Source organism: Trachemys scripta, chromosome 2, assembly GCF_013100865.1.
Source record: "Trachemys scripta elegans isolate TJP31775 chromosome 2, CAS_Tse_1.0, whole genome shotgun sequence".
NCBI classification, from domain to species: Eukaryota; Metazoa; Chordata; order Testudines; family Emydidae; genus Trachemys; species Trachemys scripta.
In genome coordinates this window covers 279,795,131-279,821,601 of record NC_048299.1, presented here as the reverse complement: position 1 = coordinate 279,821,601, position 26,471 = coordinate 279,795,131, and the positions used below count along the sequence as shown (strand labels likewise).

Here is a 26,471-nt window from a genome sequence, read left to right as displayed (position 1 = left end):
GGGGGGACTGAGCCCCTCCCAGGCAGTAGTGTGTAAGGGGAGGGTGACCCCCTCCTTGGGGGGACTGAGCCCCTCCCAGGCAGTAGTGTGTAAGGGGGGGTGAGCCCCTCCTTGGGGGGACTGAGCCCGTCCCAGGCAGTAGTGTGTAAGGGGGGATGACCCTCTCCTTGGGGGGACTGAGCCCCTCCCAGGCAGTAGTGTGTAAACGAGGGCGTGACTTTCCCCCTCCTCCCCCCGCAGCTGTCCGTTCCCCTAACCCTGCTGTGGGGCTTTTGTCCTCCCCTGTTGCTCTTTCCCCAAACGTCTCTGGAAAAGGGGCTGCAGGTTCTGTTCCCCTCTGCTCCCCCACCCCCAGGGCTGTGGCTTTGTGATATCTGTTGCTCCACTCACCCCCCATTGGAGATGTCTCCTCCTAGCAGCTTCCTCGATCGCTTCCAGCAGAACCGGGCCCAGAAGAGCAGGTTCCCCTGCAGGGGAGTCGGGGCTCGTTGCTAAAGCATCATTTCTGGATGTCAGCAGCTTGTAAGAGCTCCCCCCTCTTGTTGGTCAGTAGGTTGTAGTCCAGTCTGCTCCAAAGGTGACTGGCGAATCCCAGCATCTCCTGGTCTAGCTATCCCTCTCTGCCCTTCTTCTTTGGTATTGTGTGGGAAATAGAGGGGGGAAGGGGAAGGGGTTATGGGAGCGCTACATGGGTCATGAGGTTATCATTGTTTAATTTCCCCATGTGTGTGCCACTGACCAGCCTCAGTGGCGTGGGAGATGGCCAGGATTTGGTGCCACAGTTGGCTGGACCACACAGTGATGTTATGGTCAAGTTCAGTGGGATGAGGCATGGGTGGGCCGCATTTTGGGATGGGGGCTGTGCTCATGGTAATGGAGCTAGTTGGTTTGAGAAGAGTGTACTGTACTAGAATGACTCTTGCACTATGTTTGGTCTTTCACTACTTGAACCCCCAGATTCTGTGGCTGAAACCCTCTGATGGCCAGATTGTTTGACTGAATAGGTGGAACAAGGCTGCTAACAGGCCAGGAGGGGTCGCTGTCCCATCCCCCTTAGAATCATAGGGTTAGAAGGGATCACAAGGGTCATCTACTCTAACCCCTGATCTAACTTCCTTGATTTCTGTCAGGATCAGCCTAAGGAGAGAAGGGGGAGGAGCAAACCAGCATGAAGGTGGGGGCCAAGTGGTAATCTCCCAGTGCTGGCTGACTTCTCAGCAGTCTGTGCAAAGAGTGGCCAATATCCCTAATTTACGTGCTGTTTAATCCATAGTAGGTGGCTAATACAATCCCGGATTCAATCACAGATGGGCTGGACGTATTGGCTGTTGTAGCGTTTATTTATATTATAGTAGCATCCAAAAGCCCTAATCACAATCAAGGTATGTTGTGCTAGGTGTTGTTACACACACATGGAGAGAGACCACCCCTACTAAGTAATTAAAGACAAGATGCAACAAGTGAGTAAAATATAGTAGAAAGGCTCACGTGCTTACACAGACTAGCTAGTGCTCAACCATGATCATGCTGATAATGTATTTATATCAGTATATGTAATATCCACAATCCCCAGTGATCCGCTAACTAGAAGTGGATTTGGAGGAGGAAAGGGCAGTGGTATTATGGACCAGTTCAGGAACCGAGCTCCAAGCATGAGGTTGTATAGAAGGAAGCACAAAGATGGTTGTGGGAGATGTGGCCAAACAGGTGGCTGAGGCAGATGTTATTAGCAAAGCAGAGGGGATGGGGGCAGAGTGATCAGATACAAATGGGGATAAATAGGGAGGAAGGGGTACTTAGTTCAGCTTTAGGATGATTGTGTTAGGGCAGTGGCTGTGCTTTTTGGATCTGACCTCACGTACATAGTGCTTCCCGTCTTGACAACTAAGATGAGTTTGACTGAAGACCAAGGAGCCCTAGGGGAGAGAAACTATTAATGCACAATTCCTAACATATCGAGCACTCCATCTTTCTCCAGGACTCCTAGCAGAGCCAGCTAAGGTGTTGGGTCTGTTGGACTGAGCCTTACTGCCCTGAGCTGCAGTATCTCTGGGAACAGTGACTGTTGTGTGTTGGCTCAAGATCTAATGGCTACTGAGAGCCATGGGATTGCACCACAGTTTCTGGTTCCATTTATGTTAAGTGGGGGGCATTTTGGTTCTGAGCTTTCTGGTGAAACTTAATATCAGAGCTGTTGTGCTAATCAGCTCTTTGCTACCTGCAGGCTGTAGGCAAGACCATTCCCATCAGGGTGTGCAAAAGGGACTAAGTCTGAAGATGAATAGATCTTATTAGTTCCAGAGCTCTGAGGGTTGCTGCTGCCTGCCCGCTGTATTGGAGAAATAACCATTTTAGTCCATGACCATAGACACATTGGCCCCATGCTCTTCAAGGTCAGCAGTGGGCTATAGATGACCTACTAGAGGTCGAAGAAACAGTAGAGAGACGTGGGCATCTTGGAAGAGAAACTGGGGTGGAAGGGGAGGAACTTGGTGGTCTATGCGGTGTAGGGAGGAGACATGGGCAAGGGAAGAAGAGCTGTGAGTTGGTCAGAGAGGACCTGCACCCTGGCTGGCCTTGTAAAATCAAGGACCAACAGTACGCTGGGGGCTTGTAAACAGTTTAGCAAATTGGAACCACAGGGTTAAATTTCTGCAGTTCTGGGGGTCCCCCTCTGATTTCTAGCCCCCTCCTGTTGTAAGAATGTCGGTGGAGCACTCGAGGCAGGTGGGATCTTTCCTACCTGAAGTTGCCGGGCAGGCAGGTGTGCTGGGCTTCTACCCTTGCACTGGGTTCCCAGCTCTGTTCTTTCTCTGTGTGGCTGGCTCTCGGAGAGCAGAAGCAGCAGAACAGGTGAGATAAGGATAGGGTATGTCTCTCCTGCCCACTCAGCAGCAGCTGCAAGGAACAAGGCAAAACCTGGTTAATTCCTGGTGAAAGTCAGGGATCTCACCAGGAATGTTGCAGTGTGTCCTGCGGGTAGGTATATCATTAGGTGTTTCTCTTCTCTTCCAGTGGTTCTGTGAAGCTGCCTCCCTGCAGCCATGCACTCCCTCGTGTTCCTCTGTGCACAGAAGGTGGTTTCCCACCACTCCACGGTGCGCGGTGCCTTGGAGTTCATCCCAAAGGAGTTGTATCCAGTCTTGTTCAAGGCAGCTTTCATGGACAAGAGGACCCTCGTGCTGCAAGATCTGGTGCAGACATGGCCTTTCCCGGTACTCAGTTTCCAGAAGCTTTTGCGGAAGTGTCAGCACTGTGACCGGGCTCTGCTCCAGGAAAAGCCCAACAAGCTATGTGTGCAGACTGTCATCCTGGGAGTGGTGACCTACCTGAATGAGGCTCTCGAAGACCGACTCCACAGCCAAAGGTACCTGTCAGCGTACAGCTCATTACCTACCACAAGGGTCACGTGCTGATGAGACTAAACCATACTGGGAGGCGGTGGGGGAGGAGACTTACAGGAACATACTAACGCTGGGCTTCGCAAACTTTTTTTGCTGGGCCACCCTTTGAAAATATGAGGCTGTGATGACCTCACTTCCCCAAAAGTGATAGCAAAAATTCTGTACGTCCTCAGGAGCACTAAATGCAGCATGGAATCATTATCCCTGCAGCCAAAGGCCCTGAAGCCTCTCAAAAAGTGTAAAGCAACAGTTTTCAGGAATAAATACGTGGATATTTAAGATGCACATTTTCTGGGTAAAAAAAATAGACAACAGGATACAGCTTGGGGAGCTGGAAGCCTTTTTCAGTGATTGTGGCAATAATGTTAACATTGTCCAAGGATTGTGGCTTTTTACACAACTATATACAAACAAGTATCTGGACACTTCATGCGAGGGGTGCTGCTGTTTTGAAGCGCACAATTTTTTTTTTCAATCGCAGCTCCAGGGAACTAAGGCAAACCCTTAAATCATCCTCCACGTTCAGTTTTCATTTTTGAAATATGAACAAATGTCCGTGATTTGGTATTGCCACCCTTACTTCTGTGCTGCCTTCAGAGCTGGGCGGCTGGAGAGCGGAGGCTGTTGTACCCCTCCCCCGGCAGTCTCCTTTATTTGGGAACTTGAAATATGGTAACCCTAGCAAAGGATCTAAAGGTTACCACAATATTTTTTGTGATCTCGTGACACCCCGATAATAGCCTTGTGACCCCCTTTTGGGTCGGGACCCCCAGCTAGAGAAACACTGCACTAATATGTTCAATGTTATTGACCTGGGGCCTCTGGCCCTTTAGTACATCCTGCAGTGATGATCCAGTAGGGCTGGGACAAGCTTTGCTTTTGGTCTTGGTTGTGTGACAAGAAAATATGGTGGTTTCCATATTTGGACTTGTAGTTCAAATTGAAATTGCGCTGTGTCCCTCTGGAGGAAGAACCGCTGATCTGAGGTGCTGACTTCAATCTGGGTGGACCAAATGTTCCAGGTATCTTACCATGTTAAACCGGGCATCCAATTTCAGTTTCCTCAAATTGCAGCAGAATGGGATGACTCTCAAGTAGCAGCTGCTTGGTAAATGCCTCCTCTGGCTCCTTGCATGTGATTGTGCTGCAGACCGCACTTTGGAAGCAGGCTCTTTGGCTGTTATGCATGTGGTTTCTCTGCAGTGTGGGACTACCAGCCTGTCTGCAGCATTAAACAACTTCCATTTGTCAAGTGACAGGCCATAAGCAGCTTTGGGAGGTGGGAGTAATTCCTGCTGGTTGGCCACTGGTTTTATCCATCCATGAGCATTGCTCTCTTCCCTTTGGAAATGGAGGGAACGGTCTTAAATCTCAGCCTATCTTAATCATTGTGCAGTGCCCAAAAGCACAAGATGCATTTTATTTTTTCTGTAAAACAAAGTCCCTGCCAGGGAAGGCAGTGAGGTTCACGGGATAGGGGTTTGAGCAGAAATCAGGAGACCTGGATTCTAGTCCCTGCTTTGTGACCATGGGCTTTCCCCCTCTGTGGAACAGGGACAGTGATACTTAGCTTCAGAAAGCTTTGAGATCTACGCCTGAGATGCTCTAAAACTTATTGGCACTGAATAGTGTCACTCTTATTTTAGAGATGGGGTGGGGAAGGCTAAGGGTTGCAGTAAGATCCCTTGGTTCCTCTGTTCTAGTATGAACAAAAGACTAAAGCTAGGCAGAGCCACAGGCCGTGCGTCTGGAACTGTTAAACCAAAGAGCTAATCCTTAGGCTGCGTGTCACATCATCTGAGCAACACAAGTGGTTCAGTCTTTACAGCTGCCATGAGAAGGGAGATGAGGCCCCAGTCCTGGAGTGAGAGCGAGTCTGTTCAAGCCAGTAATTGATACTAACACCTCTTCCTCCCCGCACTGGGTTCTGGTTCCCAAGCCACTGGGAGAGTGACCATACGGCCCTGTGTGGGGAACGATCCTGCAGTAGCTGGGTGAATGAAGTAGGTCTTTTCAGTCTCTCATTATTTTGCTCCTTTTTTCTTGTCTTCCCCAGCAGGAGGCAGCGCCTGCAGGTTCTGGACATGACGGGGCTTCAGGATGATGGAATAGACCAGGGCCCAGAAAGCATGAGCCTCTGGTCCAGGACCGTGACCCTGGCGAAAGCGTGCATTGACGTTTCCAAACACCAGAGCAAGTGCACCAAGCGCACCTCGAAGCGGAGGAAGGGCCCCTACAGCAGCGCGGTGGCTCTGCCGCCGCCACAGCCTGTTTCTGTGGAAGTCCACGTGGATCTCTTTGTGAACAGCACCTCTTATGGAGTCCTTAAAGATGCCTTGCAGAACAACGCCAACAGCATGCTGCGGCTGAAGTGCCGGGACTTCCGGGCTGAGGAGCTGCCCATTGCAAGTACCGTGGGGCTCCTGGAGTTCCTGGATCCCACCGGTGTTCGGCAGGTGGATCTGAGATTCAATAACCTGGGGCTGTCTGGCCTGAGGGTGATTCTCCCGCACATGGCAAAATTCACCAACCTGGTCAGCCTGAAGCTGCCCTACAGCAACATTGATGTGAGACGGCTCTCAGCGGGGATGGAAGGAAGCCTCCACTACTTCGCCACTCAGCTCAGTAGATTGTCCTGTCTCAAGGAGCTGAATTTGGGCTCCTCCAGGCTTTCCGGAAAGCTAAGGCAACTGCTGGGGTAAGCTGTTTGTAGGGCCGAGGGGGCCCAGCTGAGGGCTGCACTGGCAAATTGACAGGAGTGTGAGTGACTCTGTGTAATAGACCAGGTTGCAGCTCTTCTTTTGTGACCCATGGAGACTACAGGTCCCATCATGCAATGCTCCATCTTGATCAGAGAAGTTTCTTTGCATGTTGGGACCTGTATTCTGCAGCCTCCTTTAACGTGAGAGTTTGGCCAGTGCACTGCAGGTCCCATCGTGCAATTCTCCAAGCATCCAGACTTTATAACTAGCATTAGGGATGTTCGTCACCGTACGAATCTGCAGCTTTAATGTTGGTCTTGATTTGGCCCTGAGCTACTTGGTGGTGTGGCCTTTTCCAACCATTTTGATTTCTGTCCTCTGCGAGCTACAGTAGTTATCTAAAATGGAACTTACGCTTACAATCTTTCTTCCCACCAGCGATTTGCAGGGTCCCTTGGAAAGCCTGGAGCTGGCCTTCTGCTACCTGCTCCCCAATGACCTCGCCTACCTTTCGCAAAGCCTTCACACCCCCACCCTGAAGAAGCTGGACCTCAGCGGCAACAACTTGTCTGACTCGCTTCTCCAGCCCTTCCAGCATCTCCTCGAAGAGGCCTCCTCATCCCTTCTCCATCTGGACATCATGGAGTGCCGCCTGATGGATATCCATCTGGAATCGCTTCTCCCCGCCCTGTGCCGCTGCTCTCAACTTCGCTACCTGGGGGTGTTTGGCAACCCCCTGTCTACGCGGGGGCTGAAGAACTTGCTGCAGAGGACCATGGGCCTATTGTACTTGCAGCTCGTCATTTACCCCTACCCTGTGGACTGCTACAGTGAGAACCTGCCCTGGCCCCCCACCTCCTCTAACCTCTTGAATGGTTCTGTGGATGAAGAGAAGTTTTCCAGGGTGAGCGCTGAGCTGCAACAGATGCTGCTGACTGCAAGCAGGACCGACGCCGTCTGGACCACGAACTTATGCAGGCACAATACCTTAGATTATTTTAATTTGTAGCTCACCAGGAATGCACAACGAAGGAGAAAACAAACTGATCAGGCTGAGCATTTTTAATGCCCCTTCAAAGTTGAACGGGTCAGTGGACGCAGCAACAACACGTTTATACACCTTTTTTTAACCGCATCTGTGTAGTGCATGAATTCAAATGGAAGTTCTCTTCTCCCCTTCTGCACCTCCGTTCAGTAAAGCTGACGTTAAAGCTGCCAGGCTCTATGCCTCTTTATCCCTGGCTTATCCCAGATAGTGCCGTTGCTCTCCTGTCTTACTGTGCCCATGTAGGTTGTTCCATGCCCCTTCCATGACTTTAGTGTCGCCCTGCAGAATTCTTAGCAAAGTGTTCTAGCCACAGTACAAATGCAGCAGCCCAACAATTAGAAGGCCCCTTCTAAAAACACGATCCATTCCTAGCTTCTGAGCAGTCTGCTCGTCTTTCTCTGCATGGATTACCTCGTCTGAAAACCCCTCTCTCCACTTCTCTTCTAATGTATCCCATCATTCTCTCTCACGGGTGCGTAGGGCTGAGAAATGTTACCAGTCACGTCGTAGCCAGAGTGCTAAACCCACTAGCCAGACAGATGTGAAAGGTGGGGAGACCTATATTTAGGGACAGCTCTACTCTACTCCTGCTCGGCTGTATGGCTGCTGCAAGTGGGGTGTCTTGTGCTACTCTGTCCTTCCCCCAGCCTTCACTTTGGAGTCCTCCTGTGAACTGAATATTTCCTCCATCTCTGCTGTTGCATGGAGCTTTCCTAAGATGTAACAAAATAAAATTGGCTCAGTTCTTATCCATTTCACAGCTGCTTGCAGAGTATAGTAGTGGTGAGACTGACAACACCCCTGTCGGTTTTCACTCAGCTGCAGGTGCGTGGAAGATCTGAGTAACAGCAGAGGCATTGGAGTGGTATGTAGACTGACTGTTTACACTCCCCTGGTACGCAGAAAGCTTCTTCACAACTAGAAACGTTTTCTTTTTTTAAATGAGAGGTTAGATCCTGCGGAAGATGATTCATGCTCCCTGGTATACTTACCAGCCATGGGCATGTGGTAAGCCAGGATGGGTAAGGAATGGTGTCCCTAGCCTCTGTTTGTCAGAGGGTGGAGATGGATGGCAGGTGAGAGATCACTTGATCATTACCTGTTAGGTTCACTCCCTCTGGGGCACCTGGCATTGATCACTGTCAGTAGACAGGATATGGGCTGGATGGACCTTTGGTCTGACCCAGTACGGCCGTTCTTATGTTCTTACGTTGTTCATGTGGAGTTTTTCAGCTTGGTGTAGGGGCTGAGTCTCCCTTCCCCTTCCCTACACTCTCACTTCTCCCTTTGAAGAATACTTTCTCCTTGGAAAGCCTCGTTACCGGGCCGAAGTAAGTAGTGTTAGTCACAGCCAAGGCTTAATTCCTGTTCTCTCCACTGAGACCCACTTCTCCGCTAGACCTCTTGTCCTCCTCTGGCTTGGCACACACCCAGTACTTCATCGCCCTGGTCCATCTATCCACTTGCTCCAACCTCTGTGGGGACAGCTTTTGCTGATCCCTCTTGGCTTCTTCTCCATTCGCTGGTCTCCTATTGCCTTGAATATCAGACTTTTGTGTGAAAGCCCCTTTGCTTGGAACTCAAACTAGAACTTTTACTAAGTGCTACCAAACATCCAGTAGGGAACGATCCTGCATTAGCTGAGAGGGACGTAATCTATCTCTTCCATCTACCATATGCTCTCGGCTTCCACGCTCAAGCTGTGTGGCTAGCCAGTTCCTTTCTGGGTGGGTTTGTTGCTACCTGTCTAACTTATGTCTGGTAGTGGCTTCTTTCTTCCCTTGTCTGTAAAATCCCACAAGATTACTTTCATGGCCTTCTGCCCTGTCTACCTGCATAGTCATCTTATCACTCCCTTCTAGCTTTAACTCAGGCTGATTATATTCTACTGCACATAACTTGACACCTTCAAGATCCCTCTTGACCAGTTAAACTTCTGGCCTCATTTTAACTCCCATCAGCTTAAAGTCTTCAAGCCCCACCTGTTTCTCTTGGGCCAGAGGACCTCCCTCCCATCCAACTCCATTTCCCCTCTTGACACACACTTGTGGTTTGTTTTTGCTGTCCAGAACTTTGGCATCAGACTCTGAACTCTGCTCTCCTTCCCCCATCCTCTATGGCTGCATATTTGCTTACATAAACTTCTTTTTTTCTGGCCACTTTGAGGGAATAGTCGTGCCCAATGGGGGGTTAATTTTGTGTGAGACTGCCCAGCTAAGGGACTTTGAAAGCTAGTAACTCATTCCTTCAGCACAATATCCATGTCAGTATTATCTGGGCTGCCCCCTGCTTAAATTCTCCTGTTACTTTAGCCAGTGAATGCAGCCCCTCTCCAAAATCCACTCACATCTGTATATATCCTCTGTTTATCAACCCCATCCTCAAACAACTCCACTAGATCCTTGAGCGTTCAAGAGCCATTTAAAAAATATGCTTTGTACAAACCCTACCCGGCCATTCTATCTCGCGTTACTCCCCCTTCCCTCCCTGTATAAAGCTGGCCGCCTCGCTGGCCCTTCACACAGTCTCCATACTCCAATCTCTCTTCAGATGAAAGGCGCTCTACAAGATAGTGTCATGTGACCTGGGGACTTTCTCACTGGAACAGCTATTTAACTAGCTGCCCTTTGGCAGAGGTCGCTCTGCTGCTGCTGCTGGACACACTTGTTTGAATCAAGACTATGTCTTGGAGCCCCTGTCTCTTTCTACCACCTCCCCCTGTGCTAGTGACGTGGAAAACCAGCACAACGTCGCACTGACAGTGATGACATCGCTGCAGGAGCCGCTAGTGAGCGCAAAGCCCTGGTTTCAATAACAGAGCTTTGGCCATTAGAATCCTAGAAATGTCGGGCTGGAAGGGACCTTGGGAAATCAAGTCCAGCGCCCTGCGCTGTGGCAGGACCAAGTAAACCTCGACCATCCCTGACAAGTGTTTATCCAACCTGTGTTTAAAATCTTCCAATGACGGGGATTCTAACAACCTCCCTTGGAAGCCTGTTCTAGAGCTTCACTCCCCTTAGAGTTAGAAAGATTTTCCCAATATCTAACCTAAATCTGCCTTGCTGCAGATTAGTCCCATTGCTTCTTGTCCTGCCTTCAGTGGACATGGAGAACACTTGATCCCCATCCTTTTTATAACCACCCTTAATATAGCTGGAGACTGGTATCAGGTCCCCCGTCAGTCTGCTTTTCTTAAGACTAAACATGCCCATTTTTTTTAACCTTTCTTTATACTTCAGCCTTTCTAAACCTTAGATCATTTTTGTTGCTCTCCACGTTATCCCCATCTTTCCTGAAGGGTGGTGCCCAGAGCTGGACACAGTAGTCCAAGTGTTACCATGTGTGGGACGAATAAAGTGAGAAGAGATTAGCGTTTGAAGTCGGTGGGTTGCAGTCTGGCTCCCTCTTCCCTAACTCCCCTAGCAGTGGGCCTTCAGCCCCAGGAGGTCTCCAGAGCTCTTAACCCTTCAGAGGGGGGGGAAGTCACCTTTGAGGGTATGCTACTAGTCCTGTCTATCTACCCGAGCTGGGATGCATTCTCCCAGCTCCGGTGCAGGTGTATCCTAAGTGTGTCTTCCTCTCTGTATGTCCGCTCCCATCTCCTTCTCCCACCCTTGGCCTTGCCCACCCCTCCCTCCTTCATCTCCTCCTGCTTACTTCTCCACGTGCTTTTATGCTGCCCCCTAAGCCTAGAACAGTCCCCATTATTGACTCCCCTCACATCTGACCTCCTTGGGCACCTCCAGTCACTCATCATCTCTGCAGCCCCCTCTGTCCCTGTCCTCACGCCTGCTCTTAAGAGATTAAGCTCACTCTCTTACCTAGCAATCTTCCCTGTCCCCTCTGGTCTGTCTTTTCATCATGTCTATTTCAGATGCATGGAGCAGGCACTCTGTTTTGTGGCTGTGCACATCAATTGTACTAGACTTTGCTACAGCGATTAAATCTTTTTCATTCCCTTCCTATCATGGACTACTCTAAGCCTCTCACTCTAGCCGAGTGCAGTGGTGGCTACTGATGGTTCAATCAGTGTTTATTTTTGGAAATGATCTTGCATTTGTACAGCACCCTCACAGTTAGAAGGATCTAACAGTGTTTTACCAGCTACGTACGAGAGATTATCTCATCTGTTGATGACATGCAGCCACCTCTGGGGTGAAACACACCAGCCATTCAACAGTGCAACAACCCGTTAGGACACAAGCGAAGAATGCTGTGTCTGTTTAAATCAGAGGAGGGGATTCAGGGAGGCAGAAAGTAATTGCAGGAGGTGGAATTTGATCAGTACACTGGTGTTTCGACGCTTGGAGAAAGCACTGTGAAAACTCAGCAGGATCTTGGTTTTGTGTGTCCTTGGAAAGGGGACTGCCATGTTTCCAGCTGCGAGCGAAGTCTACAATAGCCAATTTCGCCAACCATTGAAATGGTAGGAGGGAACTAGCCCTTTGCATCTCAAACAGGTGGGTCAGGGTAGAAGAGAGTTTCCTCACATCCGTAAATCATTGCTAGAGAAACCAGGCAAGCTCCTATTTCAAGTCTTAGTCTAAGGGACCAAACATTCAAACAGCAGCATGCTGTAGCCATTCAAAACCAAACAGCAAAGCATACCCTGCTCCATGATGCCCTATGGGACGCTCTCCCAATCCGATCTTTCCAGAGGATGTTTGGGGGCTGTGCCTGTAAGTTGCAGTCATGATCATGAGACCAAACTGGATTGCCGTGGAGAACAGTCTGAAGAGCAATTTCTTTGGGACTTGTTAATCCACAGCAAAGGGAAAGTTTGCTGTCCAAAGCAAAGCTGTACTGATATTAACACCCCGTGCTCGACCTGACTCCCCTGAAAGGGTTAGCTTCCATAAGGCAGAAGCTGCCAACAGTTGTCTCACTTTTGGGACATGGTCAGCCAATGAGTATGTTCAGATGATGTAATAGCTTCTAACTTGTGTGTCATTGGTTGAAAGCGTTGTCGCTCACTATTGTCCTGGAGAATTATAGGGGGGGAGTTGGACAGAGATCCTCTCTTTCTTATCCAGTTCAGCCAAACTCATTAAATGCCGGACTTGTTTTTCTAATTCTCCTCTGTGCTGTGGATTAGTATGGTCCAAAACCTCCAAGTCACTTCTCAGGGTCTAGAATTGAGGATAACGTGAAATTACTGATCTTGTAAATTAGCTGAGATTCTTAGGGCACTAGCCTGAGCAATGCTTAGCCACTTTCAGTACATTGGGGCCTAGACATGGCCATGTCATCCCCTGGCTCTTGCCAGGCCGTGAAGAAGGCTGCACATTGGGTTTAGAAAGTGATACGCTATTTACTATGACTAATCTTGAGCAAGCAGTTCAGGGATGTCTGCCACCGTGATACACAAAACCAGTGCATGCAGTTCAACGTTATTCATGATAAAAGGCATAAATCTAATCTCAGAATAATCTACAGAGCAACATCCAGTGTCGGTTCATTCTCCTGAATGATCGCAAGGAAAGACAAAATGCATTAAACCTTTAGTCCAGCCTTTAAATGAATGTATTTAAAATGATCTAACCTGGAATGATAACCTGGTTCAGAAATACAGTCCAATCGATCCGACAGGGTTTCCATTATGTATAAGATTCAGTCGTTTTAATCCTCTCCAATTTCTGTCACACAGGGGAGAGCTAGTTCATTTCAAGCAAAATTTAGGTGACAGATTCCCTTACGCTTGGAACCGATCTTGCATCTTTTCACTAGGCAGTCTCCCTCTGATATGAATCAAAGTATATGCCACTTTCTTGAAGTCCACATTGAGCACATTATTACTGTAGAAGAGATGGTAATAAAACTTTTCTATTTCGACATTTGCATTGGCCTCCTAAAGCCTCTTTTGCTAGAGAGCCAGTGTGGTCACTCTAGCATAAAGCATGAGTAACCAGAGCATCCATGTATTAACGTGAACTGTTCTTGCACTGGAGTTAGCTAGTAGATAACAACTGGGGTGTAGTTCTTGTCACTGGGACTTTTTTTCCCCTATAGTCTGAGCTATCCCCCCTCTCTGGATTCCACCAAGAGATTTTAATGAAACCCCTGCAGAAATGTACCTGGCCCTGTTCTGTATTAGCCACTAGAAGCCTGCAATCCACCTTAGAAAAAACACCACTTAATTCCTGGACAATAAGTGGTCCTTTTTTGATGCCCTATATAGCCTGGCTGAAAATACACCCCGGGGGAGGAGGGGCAAATACTAATGGTTTGTGCTACCTTGGCACCTTACATCGCTGGATCTCGCCGTGCTTTACAAACGCTATTTACTTTAGTCTTTTAACATGTCTTGTGAGTTACAGCCATAGCACTGTTCTCATGTGACAGCTGGGGAAACTGGAGCATATCAATGTGGCTTTCCTTGGCTGTCCTCTTTCCATGTTGGTAAGGGCAACTACCATCGGCTGGATCATGAGCTTCTAGGGCAGCAGTTCTCACCCTATTTACCATTGTGGGCCACGTATGCAGCTCTCTGTTATGTGGCTACATCCACACAATATATATACTACCTGTATGGCTCTGAGCATGTCACATGGGCTGTAGCTGTGTGCTGATTGGGCTGCAAGCAGCCCACAGGTTGAGAACCACTGTGCTAGAGGATTGTGCCTCTTTACCCATATAGTGATCTAACATTCCCCCCCACCTCCTGATCTATCCCCTCAGCAGCACAGACCCCTCCAATGAGTGAGTCATTCACTATATCCGTAGCTGTGCATGACTGGCCGACCGGGCTACCTGGCTTGATGCCGGACTAACGTTTGAATCTGGAAGCAGTGTCTGTTTGCTCATGGAGTTTGCTTTTTTTAGGTGACAAATCTGAGGCACTGTCCCAGATTGAGGTGTCATTAGAGGAAGTTTTGGAACAAATGGATAAACTAAACAGTGATAAGTAGCAGGGGGTAGCCGTGTTAGTCTGTATCTACAAAAACAACAAGGAATCTGGTGGCACCTTAAAGACTAACAGATTTATTTGGGCATAAGCTTTCATGGGTAAAAACCTGCATCTGAAGAAGTGAGGTTTTTACCCACGAAAGCTTATGCCCAAATAAATCTGTTAGTCTTAAACAGTAATAAGTCGCTTGGACCAGGTGATATTTACCCAAGAGTTCTGAAGGAACTCAGATGTGAAATTGCAGGACTACTAACTGTAGCCTGTAACCTATCATTTAAATCAGCTTCTGTACCAAATGACTGGAGGACAGCTAATGTGACGCCAATTTTTTAAAAGGGCTCCAGAGATGACCCCGGCAATTACAGGCTGGTAAACCTGACTTCAGTAGTGGGCAAACCGGTTGAAACTATAGTAAAGAACAAAATTGTCAGACACATAGATGAACATAGTATATTGGGGAACAGTCAACATGGTTTTTGTAAAGGGAAATTGTGCCTCACCAATCTACTAGAATTTTTTGAGGGGGTCAACAAGCATGTGGACAAGGGGGATTCAGTGGTTACAGTGTACTTAGATTTTCAGAAAGCCTTTGACAAGGTCCCTCACCAAAGGCTCTTAAGCAAAGTAAGCAGTCACGGGATAAGAGGGAAGGTCCTCTTGTGGATTGGTAACTGGTTAAAAGATAGGAAACAAAGGGTAGGAATAAGTGGTTAGTTTTCAGAATAGAGAGAGGTAAATAGTGGGATCTGCTTCCTTCCAGGCACAGCAGAGAGATCCTGCCCTACCAGGGCAGGCCACTGCAGCCTGCTTTCTCCCTTTTCTGTTCCTATCCCCTCCTTCAGCTGGGGCATTTCAGGTAGATGTGAGACAGAGCCCGCTACAGCTGCTCTGCAGGTTGCATCAATACCCCTTCATGCCCTGCCCCATCACAAAAGTTGTACGTCCCATCAATGACCTTGGTCTTTCCAGAGGTCACCAAAAGGCTGTCAGTCTCTCTCATGGGACTTCAGCCACCTGTCTGCCCTTTTGAGCAACAGTCCTCCAAGAATTGTCCCCTCGAGCCGGAACAGTGAAATCCAGTTCATACACCCTGCTTGCCAGCTGAGTACAGGCAGGAAACCCAAATGGGCCGTTGCCATCAAGGCCCCAGAGAGTCACAGTCTAATAAGTGATGAGCATTATCATGATTTCTTCTGCAAGGCGGCCACGTTGGCTAGCAGGTCTCTGCTTTGGGGAAGTTAAGGTCACTGATTCCATTTAACAGATTTTAACCAAGAAAACTATGGCAAATGAGTGAGCCGGACACCTGTCGACCCTGCGACCCATGTCCACCCCCGTGGCGCAGCACTGCCAGCCAGCAATAGAGAGAAGCATTTTGCAACACTGTTGGGCTTGGGAACAAGGAGTTGCAAGACTGGATCAGAACCAAAGTCCATCTAGCCCAGGCTCCTGTCTCTGACAGTGGCCAACACCACATACTGCAAAGGAGGGTGTCAGAATCCAGTAGCAGATGTAGGAGAATCCATCCTGGTCTCGAAAAGGGAGAGATCAGCTTAAACGCTGAGGCAGGAAGTTTAACATCCCTTCCATCTGGTGATCTCAGAGCACCTCATGAACATTAGAATTGCCTCATACCCACAACTCAGGGACAATCCTTTAGGGCCAAGCTATTAGCTTCTCGGCTTAGCCACGATAGCACCTTCCACTGATCTCCCCTTCCAGCTGTTGAGCCCGGATGTAGGAGACTGTGCTTACAGATCACCACCCAGGTCTTTTCTTTACCTAGCCTGGGTTTGGGGTGGGGAGACATTACAGGAACCCCCACCTGTTGCCTTTTTGCCCAAACATTTGCTCTCATAAATCTGTTGCCAGCAGATCGAGGGACGTGATCATTCCCCTCTATTCGACATTGGTGAGGCCTCATATGGAGTAGTGTGTCCAGTTTTGGGCCCCACGCTACAAGAAGGATGTGGAAAAATTGGAGAGTCCAGCAGACGGCAACAAAAATGATTAGGGGGCTGGAACACTATGAGGAGAGGCTGAGGGAACTGGGATTGTTTAGTCTGCAGAAGAGAAGAGTGATGGGGGATTTGACAGCAGCCTTCAACTTCCTGAAAGGGGGTTCCAAAGAGGATGGATCTAGACTGTTCTCAGTGGTACCAGATGACAGAACAAGGAGTAATGGTCTCAAGTTGCAGTGGGGGAGGTTTAGGTTGGATATTAGGAAAACCTTTTTCACTAGGAGGGTGGTGAAGCACTGCAATGGGTTCCCTAGGGAGGTGGTGGAATCTCCTTCCTAGAGGTTTTTAAGGCCTGGCTTGACAAAGCCCTGGCTGGGATGATTTAGTTGGGGTTTGGTCCTGCTTTGAGCAGGGGCTTGGACTAGATGACCTCCTGAGGTCCCTTCCAACCCTGATGTTCTATGATTCCTCTTTCTGCAGAAACTTCATGGCTGCGCCCACATAAAATCATCTAGGAATCTCCCCCATCAATTGACACACTGATGTGGAGGCGAGAGATAATAGGATTTACGTACTCCATTTAGCCTGCATTAGTGACGTTTAAATATACGTGGCCACAAATTTATGCACAAAGCTACATGCGCCCTCTAATTGAGAGATTAATGGGCTGCTGCTGAGCGTAGCTCCAGGCTTATTAACATGAGTCTGTTCATCTCCTGCCACCTGCTGTAACCAACAAGGGGCACTAAGTGCCTGGTGCTTACTGCAAATTACAGGGAACGTCAAAGTGGTGCACTCTAGGAGGCTGGCGAAGTGACAGCTCGCGCGAGGAAACCAATAACGCCGAACAGTGGAGCCCAGGAAACGCTGGCAGAGAAAGCCCTCTTGGCCAGCGGTAGGAGGGAAGGCAGCGCCCTGCTCTGTTACTAGCCACCTGCCCCTTGGTTGAAGCTGGGCGTGGGGCTGCTTCTCTCTGTGTGGCAGGGCAAGGGCTGGGATTTGAACTGGAGACCTGACTGTAAGCCAGGTTTAGTGGAAACGCTTTTGCTGCAGGTCTCTCCCCCTGTGGCTCTTCACTGCTCCTCAAGGCGCAGTGCAGGGCTCCTCATTTTGGCTGGCTAAGATGCTCTTGCTTCCCAGTCCATTCCCTACTGCCAAACCCCTCGTCAGTCTCCCGCCTGGGTAACTACAGCCCCCTTCTCTCTGGCCTTTCCACCAGCCACCTCGCTCCCATCGGAAATGCTGCTGCGTCCAACTTTCTCATCTGCTGCTCTGATCATATCACCCGCACCCCCTCCACAGCCCCTTCTGCACCAATTTCAAAGTCCTTGCCCAGTTCTGCCCCTGCCTGCATCGGTCCCCCACCAATCTGACCTTGTGGGCCACCAATACACCTCCCTGCCATGCCCCTGTTGTTTCCTTACCCCTCCCCAGAGCATGCTCTGACCCCATACTCTGCACTACCTCCCCTTCCTCCGTTTCCCATAGGCCCTGAAACAATCCACTGCTTCCTTTCCAGCAATCAAAAACCAACGGAAACGTTTTTCTAAAGCTAGGAGCCAACAACAAAGCCCATAGGTTTATTCTGTGATTACCTTCATCCCTCCCTCCCTCCCTGGTATAACCTCCAATCTCCTCCAGTGTATCATAGTCAGCATAGTTTATAACAGGGGTTCTCAAACGTTTGTACTGGTGACCCCTTTCACATAGCAAGCCTCTGAGTGCGACCCCCCCCCCTTATAAATCTATAAAAAAGTGTTTTTAATTTAACACCATTATAAATGCTGGAGGCAACGTGGGGTTTGGGGTGGAGGCTGACAGCTCATGGCCCCCCGTGTAATAACCTCACAACCCCCTAAGGGGTCCCAACCCCCAGTTTGAGAACCCCTGGTTCTTCAGGACACAGGCCTGCTGCGTAAAGTGCCCTTTGGCACTGTAGCTGCATATTAAAAAATAAAGCCAGCAGAGGGTTCCCAGCTCCATCTGTTGAGTCGAGGAGGCCAGTAGGAATCTGCCTAACTTGAACTGGCCAATGCACAAAGCCACAATACTTTGCATTCAAGGGTCCCAGTGCAATTTCTGCACATTAATGGAGTAGCCTTAAAGTATTAGGAAACACTATTTTACTAGGAGGGTGGTGAAGCACTGGAATGGGTTACCTAGTGAGGTGGTGGAATCTCCTTCCTTAGAGGTTTTTAAGGCCCGGCTTGACAAAGCCCTGGTTGGGATGATTTAGTTGGGAATTGGTCCTGCTTTGAGCAGGGGGTTGGACTAGATACCTCCTGAGGTCCCTTCCAACCCTGAGATTCTATGATTCTACCCCCAGGAGGCAGGGAAGCACCGTGCTTGACTTGCCGATCTCAGGGGGCATCTCCAGCAACACAAACCCGTATTCACAAGGAACTAAACTAATCTGACCGGAGCCAGCAGGAGGCAATGAACTCGGCGTCCCATGGTACTGCTGCTAGAGAGAGCGCTTTTCAGAGCAGAACAGCATTGCAGTACACCTTGCCTTCGGTCTCTGAGGCTTGTTTTACTCTATGAACATGTCAGATCCACTTAGCAAACAGCGGGATGGACCGTGGGGGATTCTATGGTTTCTTTCAGCCCAGTGGCTTGGGAAATTTAACACTAGACTGGGCAAAATACTAGCAAAAAAATAGGCACTGATGGGGAGATGGATTGCACAACCAACTAGGTCAATTTCATATCTATCTTCTATGATTTAGCTAAAGCCAACATTGCTCTTTGTGACGCTACAGCTCACGTCAATCCAGCTCAGAGGAAAGGGTCTATTAGCAATTTATACCATTTCTGCAGCCACAACAACAACATTATAGACCCGGCCTAAACAGCTGCAGAGGCAGCACTGGCTGGTGGTTAGAACAGAAGTCTGAGGATTTGAAGACCAGCGTTCATTTCTGCCTAGGACTCCCTTTGTAGCCTTGAGCAGGTCCCTTAATCTCTCTGTGCTTCGGTTTCCTCTGTCAAACAGCAACAACAACAACAACTATCCACCTTAGTAACATGCTTTGAGATCCCCAGCGGGAAGGTGTTGTATAAAGGCCAGTTATTGTTACTAGTATTTGTGGCCTATGTTTTTAGCAATAGACTGGTGGAATACATCTTTTATGGTATTTAGAAGGGGAAGACAATCCCACCCCTATTCCAACAGCTGTGGGGTGGAGGGGAGGGGGGCGTGAATTATATTTAATTTAGACTGCACACCCCTTCCTTGTTTTTATGGTGGGAGGGGAACACCCAGCACATTTTGGGGTTTTTGGAAAACAAATACTAACGACTGAGCTCATTCTGTTTTGCAGTCTCTTACGGTCCATGGCAAAGCAGTGGTGCCTACCTCAGCGCGGGATGCACAGAAGACGTAGCCAGGGGAACTGTGACTTGACACGCCAGGACAAGCAGCATGGACAAATAGTGAGGACACTGGGCCAAGTGTCATGAGGATCTGGGATCTATTCCTGACTTGCTGGGTGACTCCAGGCAAGTCAAGTCACCTCTCTGTGTGAGGGTTTGCTCACCCATACCATGGAGATGTTCGCCCAAGATGTTCCGTAGTGTGCTTCATTTGAGTCAGGATCCCTCACCTGCCACAAAACAGCCCTTTAAATTAACATTTTGCTCCCCTCATATTGAACTGTTGTGTAGCTCCTTCCTTTCCCCTGCATCCAAGCTCTTAGCAAACACAAATGAACTATGCCTCTCTGCTCCTTTGTACAGATGGGGAAACTGAGGCACAGAGCGGGAAAGTGATTGATGCAAGGTCATTCAGCAAGTCAGTGGCAGAGCTGGGAATAGAATCCAGGAGTCCTGCCTCCCGCTCCCATGTGCTAACCACAAAAAAGCCTTCCATCAATTCCCAAGAAACAATCAGCTCAAAAACGTACGAGCCGAAAAGGTGCTGATAGCACAGAGTCTAATTGCTAGGAGGGGAATCCCACAAAACATCTATTGACACTTCAGGTTTAGGGCCTAAGCAACTTTAATTTAGTTATGGATATTGAGGATTATAATTCCCGGGGTGTTTCCTATTGATGATCAATGCAGGTTAACTGAATACATTTCTAGTTCACCAGGAAGAGGTGTGGCAAGAACCAGCTGAGAGGCGTTTGAAAGGCACTCTGTGGTTTGAGAAGCACAGCCTTGTGGTTAAGGCACGGGGAGAGTCAGCACATGTGGTTTCTTGGGGAATTTAGCCAAGTTGCTTCACTTCTCTCCATCTCAGTTCCTCCATGCGTGAAAGGAACCAGTACTGACCTAGCTCCTAGGGTAGATTGTTAATGTCTGTTAAGTGCTTTTGAGTTCCTCCGATGGAAAGAATAGTTGAAGCACTAAGTGTATTTATAGTTCAGAGACACAGCATCATTCTCAAGGTTGTAGCAATGTAGCACTGGTAGCAGTGCAGATTGAAATGCAAATGAGGTGAATGCTAAGAGGACTTTTGTTAACAATTTGTCCTTACCATTTCATAGACTCTAGGACTGGAAGGGACCTCGAGAGGTCATCGAGTCCAGTCCCCTGCCCACATGGCAGGACCAAATACTGTCTAGACCATCCCTGATAGACATTTATCTAACCTACTCTTAAATATCTCCAGAGATGGAGATTCCACAACCTCCCTAGGCAATTTATTCCAGTGTTTAACCACCCTGACAGTTAAGAACTTTTTCCTAATGTCCAACCTGGACCTCGCTTGCTGCAGTTTGAGGCCATTGCTTCTTGTTCGATCTTAGAGGCTAAGGTGAACAAGTTTTCTCCCTCCTCCTTATGACACCCTTTTAAATACCTGAAAACTGCTATCATGTCCCCTCTCAGTCTTCTCTTTTCCAAACTAAACAAACCCAATTTCTGTAGATAAGTGACAAACATGTAGGCTCCCAACAAAGCCTAGGACAGTGCGTGCTGGTGATTCAAACAGTAGCCTGTATAACTCAAGGGTTCACATGAGCCATTTGACATCTGATCAATAATACAGCTGCTTCCTGGCAGCACAGTTCTAAACACGGATTGTGCACACAGCACAGCTGAAGACAAGCCCTGGATTTCTCTTCTGACTGCTGGAAGGTTGAGGTAGCTAGTCATTTGATTTGGAATGCATTGAGTGGGCCAGATGCTGACTTCACTTACACAGCTGGAAATGTAAAATATCCCCTCTGAAGTCAAAAGAGTTATTCTGGATTGACACAAGACCCAAATGCAACCTTGTCTGCGTGCAGCTAGGGAGCTTTATTCAGTATTTATAACCAAAATTACTTCAATGACACGTTTTTACTTTTAAATATTCAGCCCATGGTTAGCACGTTTAACATTGAAACACTCCTTTGGTTCAGAGAGAACCCACTAACCCCAAAGAGGTTTGGGATGGAAACAGGGACACAGCTTGCCAGCTTCACGCCTAAAAATCTGATCATTGCTTTAGCTGTTTAGAACTAGACTGGACAGGGGAAAGCAATACTGTCGGGATCTAGCCCAACCTAGGCCGATGTAGAAGATGAACTAGCAGGTCTCTCCAATCACCAACTCGATACCAGCTTAAAACTACCGTCAACTGAGAGTCTCACACAGGCCACATGTTTGTGATGCTATGAGTGATATTGACATTTCCCGTCCAAGCCCTTAATTCTCTGGTGAAAATGTTCCATTCTGGGTTGAAATGTTCCATTATGTTCTCAGCGAAGAAGTGATTTACATCTGGTAAGAATTGCTTTCAGAAGTTTGGGGAAACTTAAAAAAAACGAACCACAACTCAGTGGATTTTTTTTAAAACTTAATTCACATCTGGACTGGAAGGATTTTTTTAAATTTCAGAAGATTTTGTTTGCCAGAGGCTGGGAATGGACAACAGTGGATGGATCACTTGATGATTTCCTGTTCTGTTCATTCCCTCTGAAGCACCTGGCACTGGCCACCGTTGGAAGACAGGATACTGGGCTAAATGGACCTTTGGTCTGACCCTAGTATGGCTGTTCTTATGGTTTTTTAAAAAAATGCATTAAGAGCAGAAAACAGATGCACCATAGAACTAATCCTGCAACTGAAAGAGAAAGGGGATCTTACACTGCACTGCTCGGAGTGGAGCTGTCCAGGAAGAGAGGACTTCAGCCTCCAAAGGGGATGGTGGGGAGCTCTACCTTGCAAGAGAGAGCACGTCTGGAGTGCCTGGCTGCTTCCAGCCACACACACTGAGCTGCATGTTCACACAGGTCACCACAGAGCTCAGGGAAGTGCAAGTGCTGCACCCTCCCCCCTCAAGCAGGTTGTGTCTTTTCCAACAGCACACCCCCAGAGAGAGGACACTTTACAGTGCTTTCAGCAGCCCCTCTGCCTGCACCAGCACGGGGGGAATGAAGGCAGCATGGCCACGCAGCCTTGGGGAGTGATCAGACTGATGAGGTCACACTTAGCTACCATGTTTCAGTACAACATGAGCCAGAACTGCCTCTCTCATGGACTGACTTGTGTCTGTAGAGCACCTAGCACAATGGGGTCCTGGGCCCCGACTGGGCTCTGAGGCTCTAGGGGAGTACAATGCTGCCTCTCCTTACCCTACAGTGTGACCAAACCACACCCCCCGCCAGCACAGCTGTGTGCAGGAGGAACAAAAACCACCGTCCCTCTGTGCACATAACTGATGCACCATGGCCTGTGATCACTTCAGGCTGCAGAGCCCCACAGATCCAATCTATTCTGTACTACAGAGTTCCTTATACTGTGCTCCTCACTGTAGCTGAGCGCCTGCCGGAGCGCATTAAGCAACATGGCCACACTCTCATCCTCTCCCTGCGTGCAGGGGGGCGTTTTGTTTTGCATAGATACACACACACTGCAATATGTTTATATTAGAGAAGGCAAGGCAATGTGCTCAGAGCGGACGGTGGGGTGGTCCTTGGTGCCTGGGGGGGAGGTTCATTCCATGGGCTCAGAGTGATCCCTGAGGAGACTGTCTCCTGCACAAACGAGCTTTGTCCTCACTGTTGAGAGTCCCATGGTGCCAGAGGAGTGGAGCTGCATCCTGGAGCTTTAGGTTCTTTTAGATACCCTGGGTCCAGGCTAGGACGATGAGGATCAGGACCTTGAACTTGATTCGATGTTCTTTGGGAAGCCAGCACAGTGAGCAGAGGACAGGAGTAACGTGTTCCTGGCAGCCAGTGTTGCTAAGGAGACGTGCTGCTGTGCTCCCTGTTATCCTCATGGACCCCCTGTGGGGATGGAGATTGACGTGCTGCTGGCACAGAGACAAGCAGAGCTCCTGGGGGAGAAAGGCTGTGAGAGAGGGAGTGACAGGAAAAGCAAAGCAAGTTTTCCGGCATCAGAAAGTGGCAGGAGACGCAGGAGGGCCCCACTCATTCGACTGAAGGTACAAACAGATGTGGGGTAGGACCCGGATTATTTAGTTGTCTAGCTGTAGAGCCTCGGAGCCCGAGTCATGGACCTCGGTGTACTAGGTGCTGGACAAACCCTTACTTGGGTCAGTTCAGCCAGAGGCTTTTGGCTCAAGCCTCCTGAGGGAAAGAGAATCAACAGCAGCAGAGACCACGCATGGGAATCACCCCTGCCAGCATCTGACAACGAAGCTGCCTCTTCCCCAGCCACTTGTGCAGTTTGAACGCCACATGCATCTAGATGCCCTCCTCAGAGGAATAACTCTGGATCTGGCCCCTCATCGCAGCCTATGAAACGGACCCCAGCACAAAGCCATGTCGTCTTCCACACCATGTCCCACAAGAAGCATCACCGCTGCAAAGCCAGGATTACACATATGCTTCCTCCAGGCTAGGAAGAGGCTACTAGGAAACAGATTCAACCATTAGTAAGAACTCCTGGCCCAGTGCAGAGTTAGAACAGACTGACAGCGATGGGGCTCTGTTAAATTTTTATTAGGGTCAACTCAGCACATGGCCACCAGCGTCAGAGGAACCAGCTGAGAACAGATACGGTCTGAAGAATCAGTCAGGTCATATATCAGCATAACAAAGTAAGGGATGCCTTCTGCTGGCTGGGAAATGGCAAACATCCATGTTCCTCCACTTTCTAATACTACTTTACATTTTGGCAGCACCTAAGTCCAAGGGTCTAAATGCCTCACCACCTTCCCAGAGAGGTAAGTTAGGCTTATTCCCATTTTAAAGATGGAGAACAGGTTCCTAACTCGAGACCCCTTGGTCCTGATTTTCAGAGCTGCTGCGCTCCCGCAACTTGCAAGATAACTCGAGTCAGGCAGCCAAAATTAGAGGCTGCTTTTGAAAATGAGTCTAATCATTTCCAAAAATAACGATAGTGACTGGAAAAGAACCCAGGAAGCCCAGCTCCCCTGCTCTAACCAGCTGATAACACTGTCCAGCTAAGAGCATGGAACTACCCTGTGAATGCATCAGGCAGAGGTTTGTGGGGGTCTGAGCTCAAAAGGCTACCAATTCTATCTTCACTTCTGCATCAGCGCGTTTAGACAACCAGGGCACCCGGGTCTGGCTGCAACGGTGTGATTTTACTATGTGCAGTACTCAGAGCCCTTCCTGGTACGTAAGGAACACAGGCCATCACTTATGGGCCATAAAGTGCACTTATAAATGAAAAGCGGAGACCAGCTGTGGGGAACAGAACATTTACTGTCTTGGTAGAAGAGAAACACAGAGTGTCCTTCTCTCTAAACATCCCTCAGTCAGCCTCCCATTTTGAGCAAACTGGGCCCAGATGCAGCCTCTCCTGAAACCTGACAAATGCTAGGCCCAGAGACACCTGGTCCCTCCCAAGGCAACACATGGTCTCTTTATGCTATACACCCCCTTCAGTGACACCATGAGATAAAAGAGAACCAGGTTCTCCTGTCTGTTCCCTTCACCATCAATCTTTACAGTAACCACGTGTCCGAGTGCTGAACACAGTAGCATGATTGCAGCAGCAAGGCATTCAGCTCCTTGTACGTCTGCTCCCGCCAGTGCGGCAGCAACACCTGGTTGTTGAACACCCGAAGGTTGGGCGTGCCACTCCGTAGCAAGCTGTACAGACAGGACCAGCGACTCTGAAGAGCCAGCCTAGTCCTCCGGTTCAGGATGATGCCCCGAACCGTCTTCTTGATCCTCAGCACCCTCAGGGAGGGCAGGTCGAGGTGACAGAACACCAGGCCACGGCTCTGGGACACATCCAAGTACTCCAGGGATCTGGATTCTAGAGAATAGGAGATGCCCAAGTCTTTGACTGGCACCAGCACATGAAGGATGAGAGTTTTGAGGTTGGGCAGGGCTTTGGTGAGATCTTGCATGATTTCTGGGCAAACCCCTTTGAAGCTCCAGAAGTATTTCAACTCCAAGGTGTGAAGCTGCTGGAACTGGGTCAGCATGGCAACTGAGTATGCAGACCAGTCAAAGGGCAGCTTCATCCTGGTGAGCTTTGGAGATCTCTGGATAAACTTCTCCAAAAGGGTCTGGAAGTTGCTGATCTGGTCCATTTTGGTCAGGCTGACCTGAGTCATACTGCAGATGCCTGGCGGGTAGAAGTCTGGTGGTTCCAAGTGAGTCAAGGTCCAGTTGAGCTCCAGCTCCTGCAGCTCCCCACAGTGGACACTGTCCAAGAAGCGTGAAAGGAAGTCAGCCCATTTGGTCTTCTGGTCACCCAAATCAAAGCTGGCCCTGAGGACTAGCAGGCTAGCGCTGCGAGAGGTCAGGTGATAGGCATACTGGTGGACCCACTCTTTCCATCTCTCAAATTCTCTGGCAGAAACCAGCACCAAATCCATGCCTGACTGGAAGGCCCCCAGTCTCATGAAGTCAGCCACCCTCCAGAGCCTGGGGGTGCGGATCAGCTTGCTCCAGGCTTCACAAACCAAGGCAGCTGTGCACTTCTCCACCTCCGAAAGGAAAGAGAAGACGTGGAGCTGACAGTCCACCGGCAGGAAGCTGAAGGGAAAGTAGGCTGGGCTCCTAGTCCTGCGACCCAGTTGTATGCGACACCCTGAGCCAGCCCTGGCCACGGCTGGGGTTCCCACAGCAGTGACCGCAGCCAGCTGAGGGGGGGCTGCACGCTGACAATGTTTCCTTTTCCGAGGCATCGTGCCCAGCCAACCACAGGCCAGGCCCCACCCAACGCAGAGGGTCGGTGGCAATGATGCTCAACTAGACACGTCGGAGGGAGGCATGTCCGGCTGAGACCTGCTGAGAGAGCATGACACCCTGTTACACAGGATGGACCAGACATCCCCATCAAACCCCCGCTCCAGACTTCACAGCACCCGGTGCCTTGCAGCCAGGTGGCTCCATCCGCTCTGGGATGGGGGGCCATGGCCTCCCTGTTGCCATCCACCTTCCTCTCTGGATTGCTACCCATTCCCCTCCCCCAACCCTACTCCCCCAACTTTCCCACCACCGCCATCTCCACACACACCCCGTCAGTACTGCGCGCAGACCCCCGCAGCAGAGCCCCTCCCTTAGCCCCCCA

At 49.3% G+C, this 26,471-nt stretch overlaps 2 protein-coding genes across 3 annotated transcripts; one reads left to right on the top strand and one right to left on the bottom strand.

Moving 5' to 3' along the window:
• The first annotated feature begins 3,020 nt into the window (after positions 1-3,020).
• LRRC14 (leucine rich repeat containing 14) lies at positions 3,021-8,838 on the top strand. 2 transcript variants are annotated; one of them, XM_034763747.1, is made up of 3 exons: positions 3,021-3,367; positions 5,464-6,102; positions 6,545-8,838. In XM_034763747.1, exons 1-3 carry the CDS (start codon positions 3,045-3,047, stop codon positions 7,113-7,115), a joined length of 1,533 nt encoding a protein of 510 aa, XP_034619638.1. In that variant the 5' UTR covers positions 3,021-3,044; the 3' UTR covers positions 7,116-8,838. The 2 variants fall into 2 exon arrangements, with proteins under 2 accessions (XP_034619638.1, XP_034619637.1); XM_034763746.1 differs by having other exon boundaries at positions 5,461-6,102.
• A 13,122-nt stretch (positions 8,839-21,960) lies between these two features.
• On the bottom strand, positions 21,961-26,365 carry LOC117873872. The gene has a single exon (XM_034763745.1). The coding sequence runs from the start codon at positions 26,083-26,085 to the stop codon at positions 24,889-24,891; it is 1,197 nt and encodes a 398-aa protein (XP_034619636.1). The 5' UTR covers positions 26,086-26,365; the 3' UTR covers positions 21,961-24,888.
• Between the last annotated feature and the right edge of the window lie 106 nt (positions 26,366-26,471).

Coding starts and splice junctions, on each gene's coding strand:
- LRRC14 (XM_034763746.1), top strand. CDS start 3,045: ATGCACTCCCTCGTGTTCCTCTGTGCACAGAAGGTGGTTTCCCACCAC. Junction 3,368..5,460: donor GACCGACTCCACAGCCAAAG/GTACCTGTCAGC, acceptor TGTCTTCCCCAG/CAGGAGGCAGCGCCTGCAGG. Junction 6,103..6,544: donor AAGCTAAGGCAACTGCTGGG/GTAAGCTGTTTG, acceptor TCTTCCCACCAG/CGATTTGCAGGGTCCCTTGG.
- LOC117873872 (XM_034763745.1), bottom strand. CDS start 26,085: ATGCCTCGGAAAAGGAAACATTGTCAGCGTGCAGCCCCCCCTCAGCTG.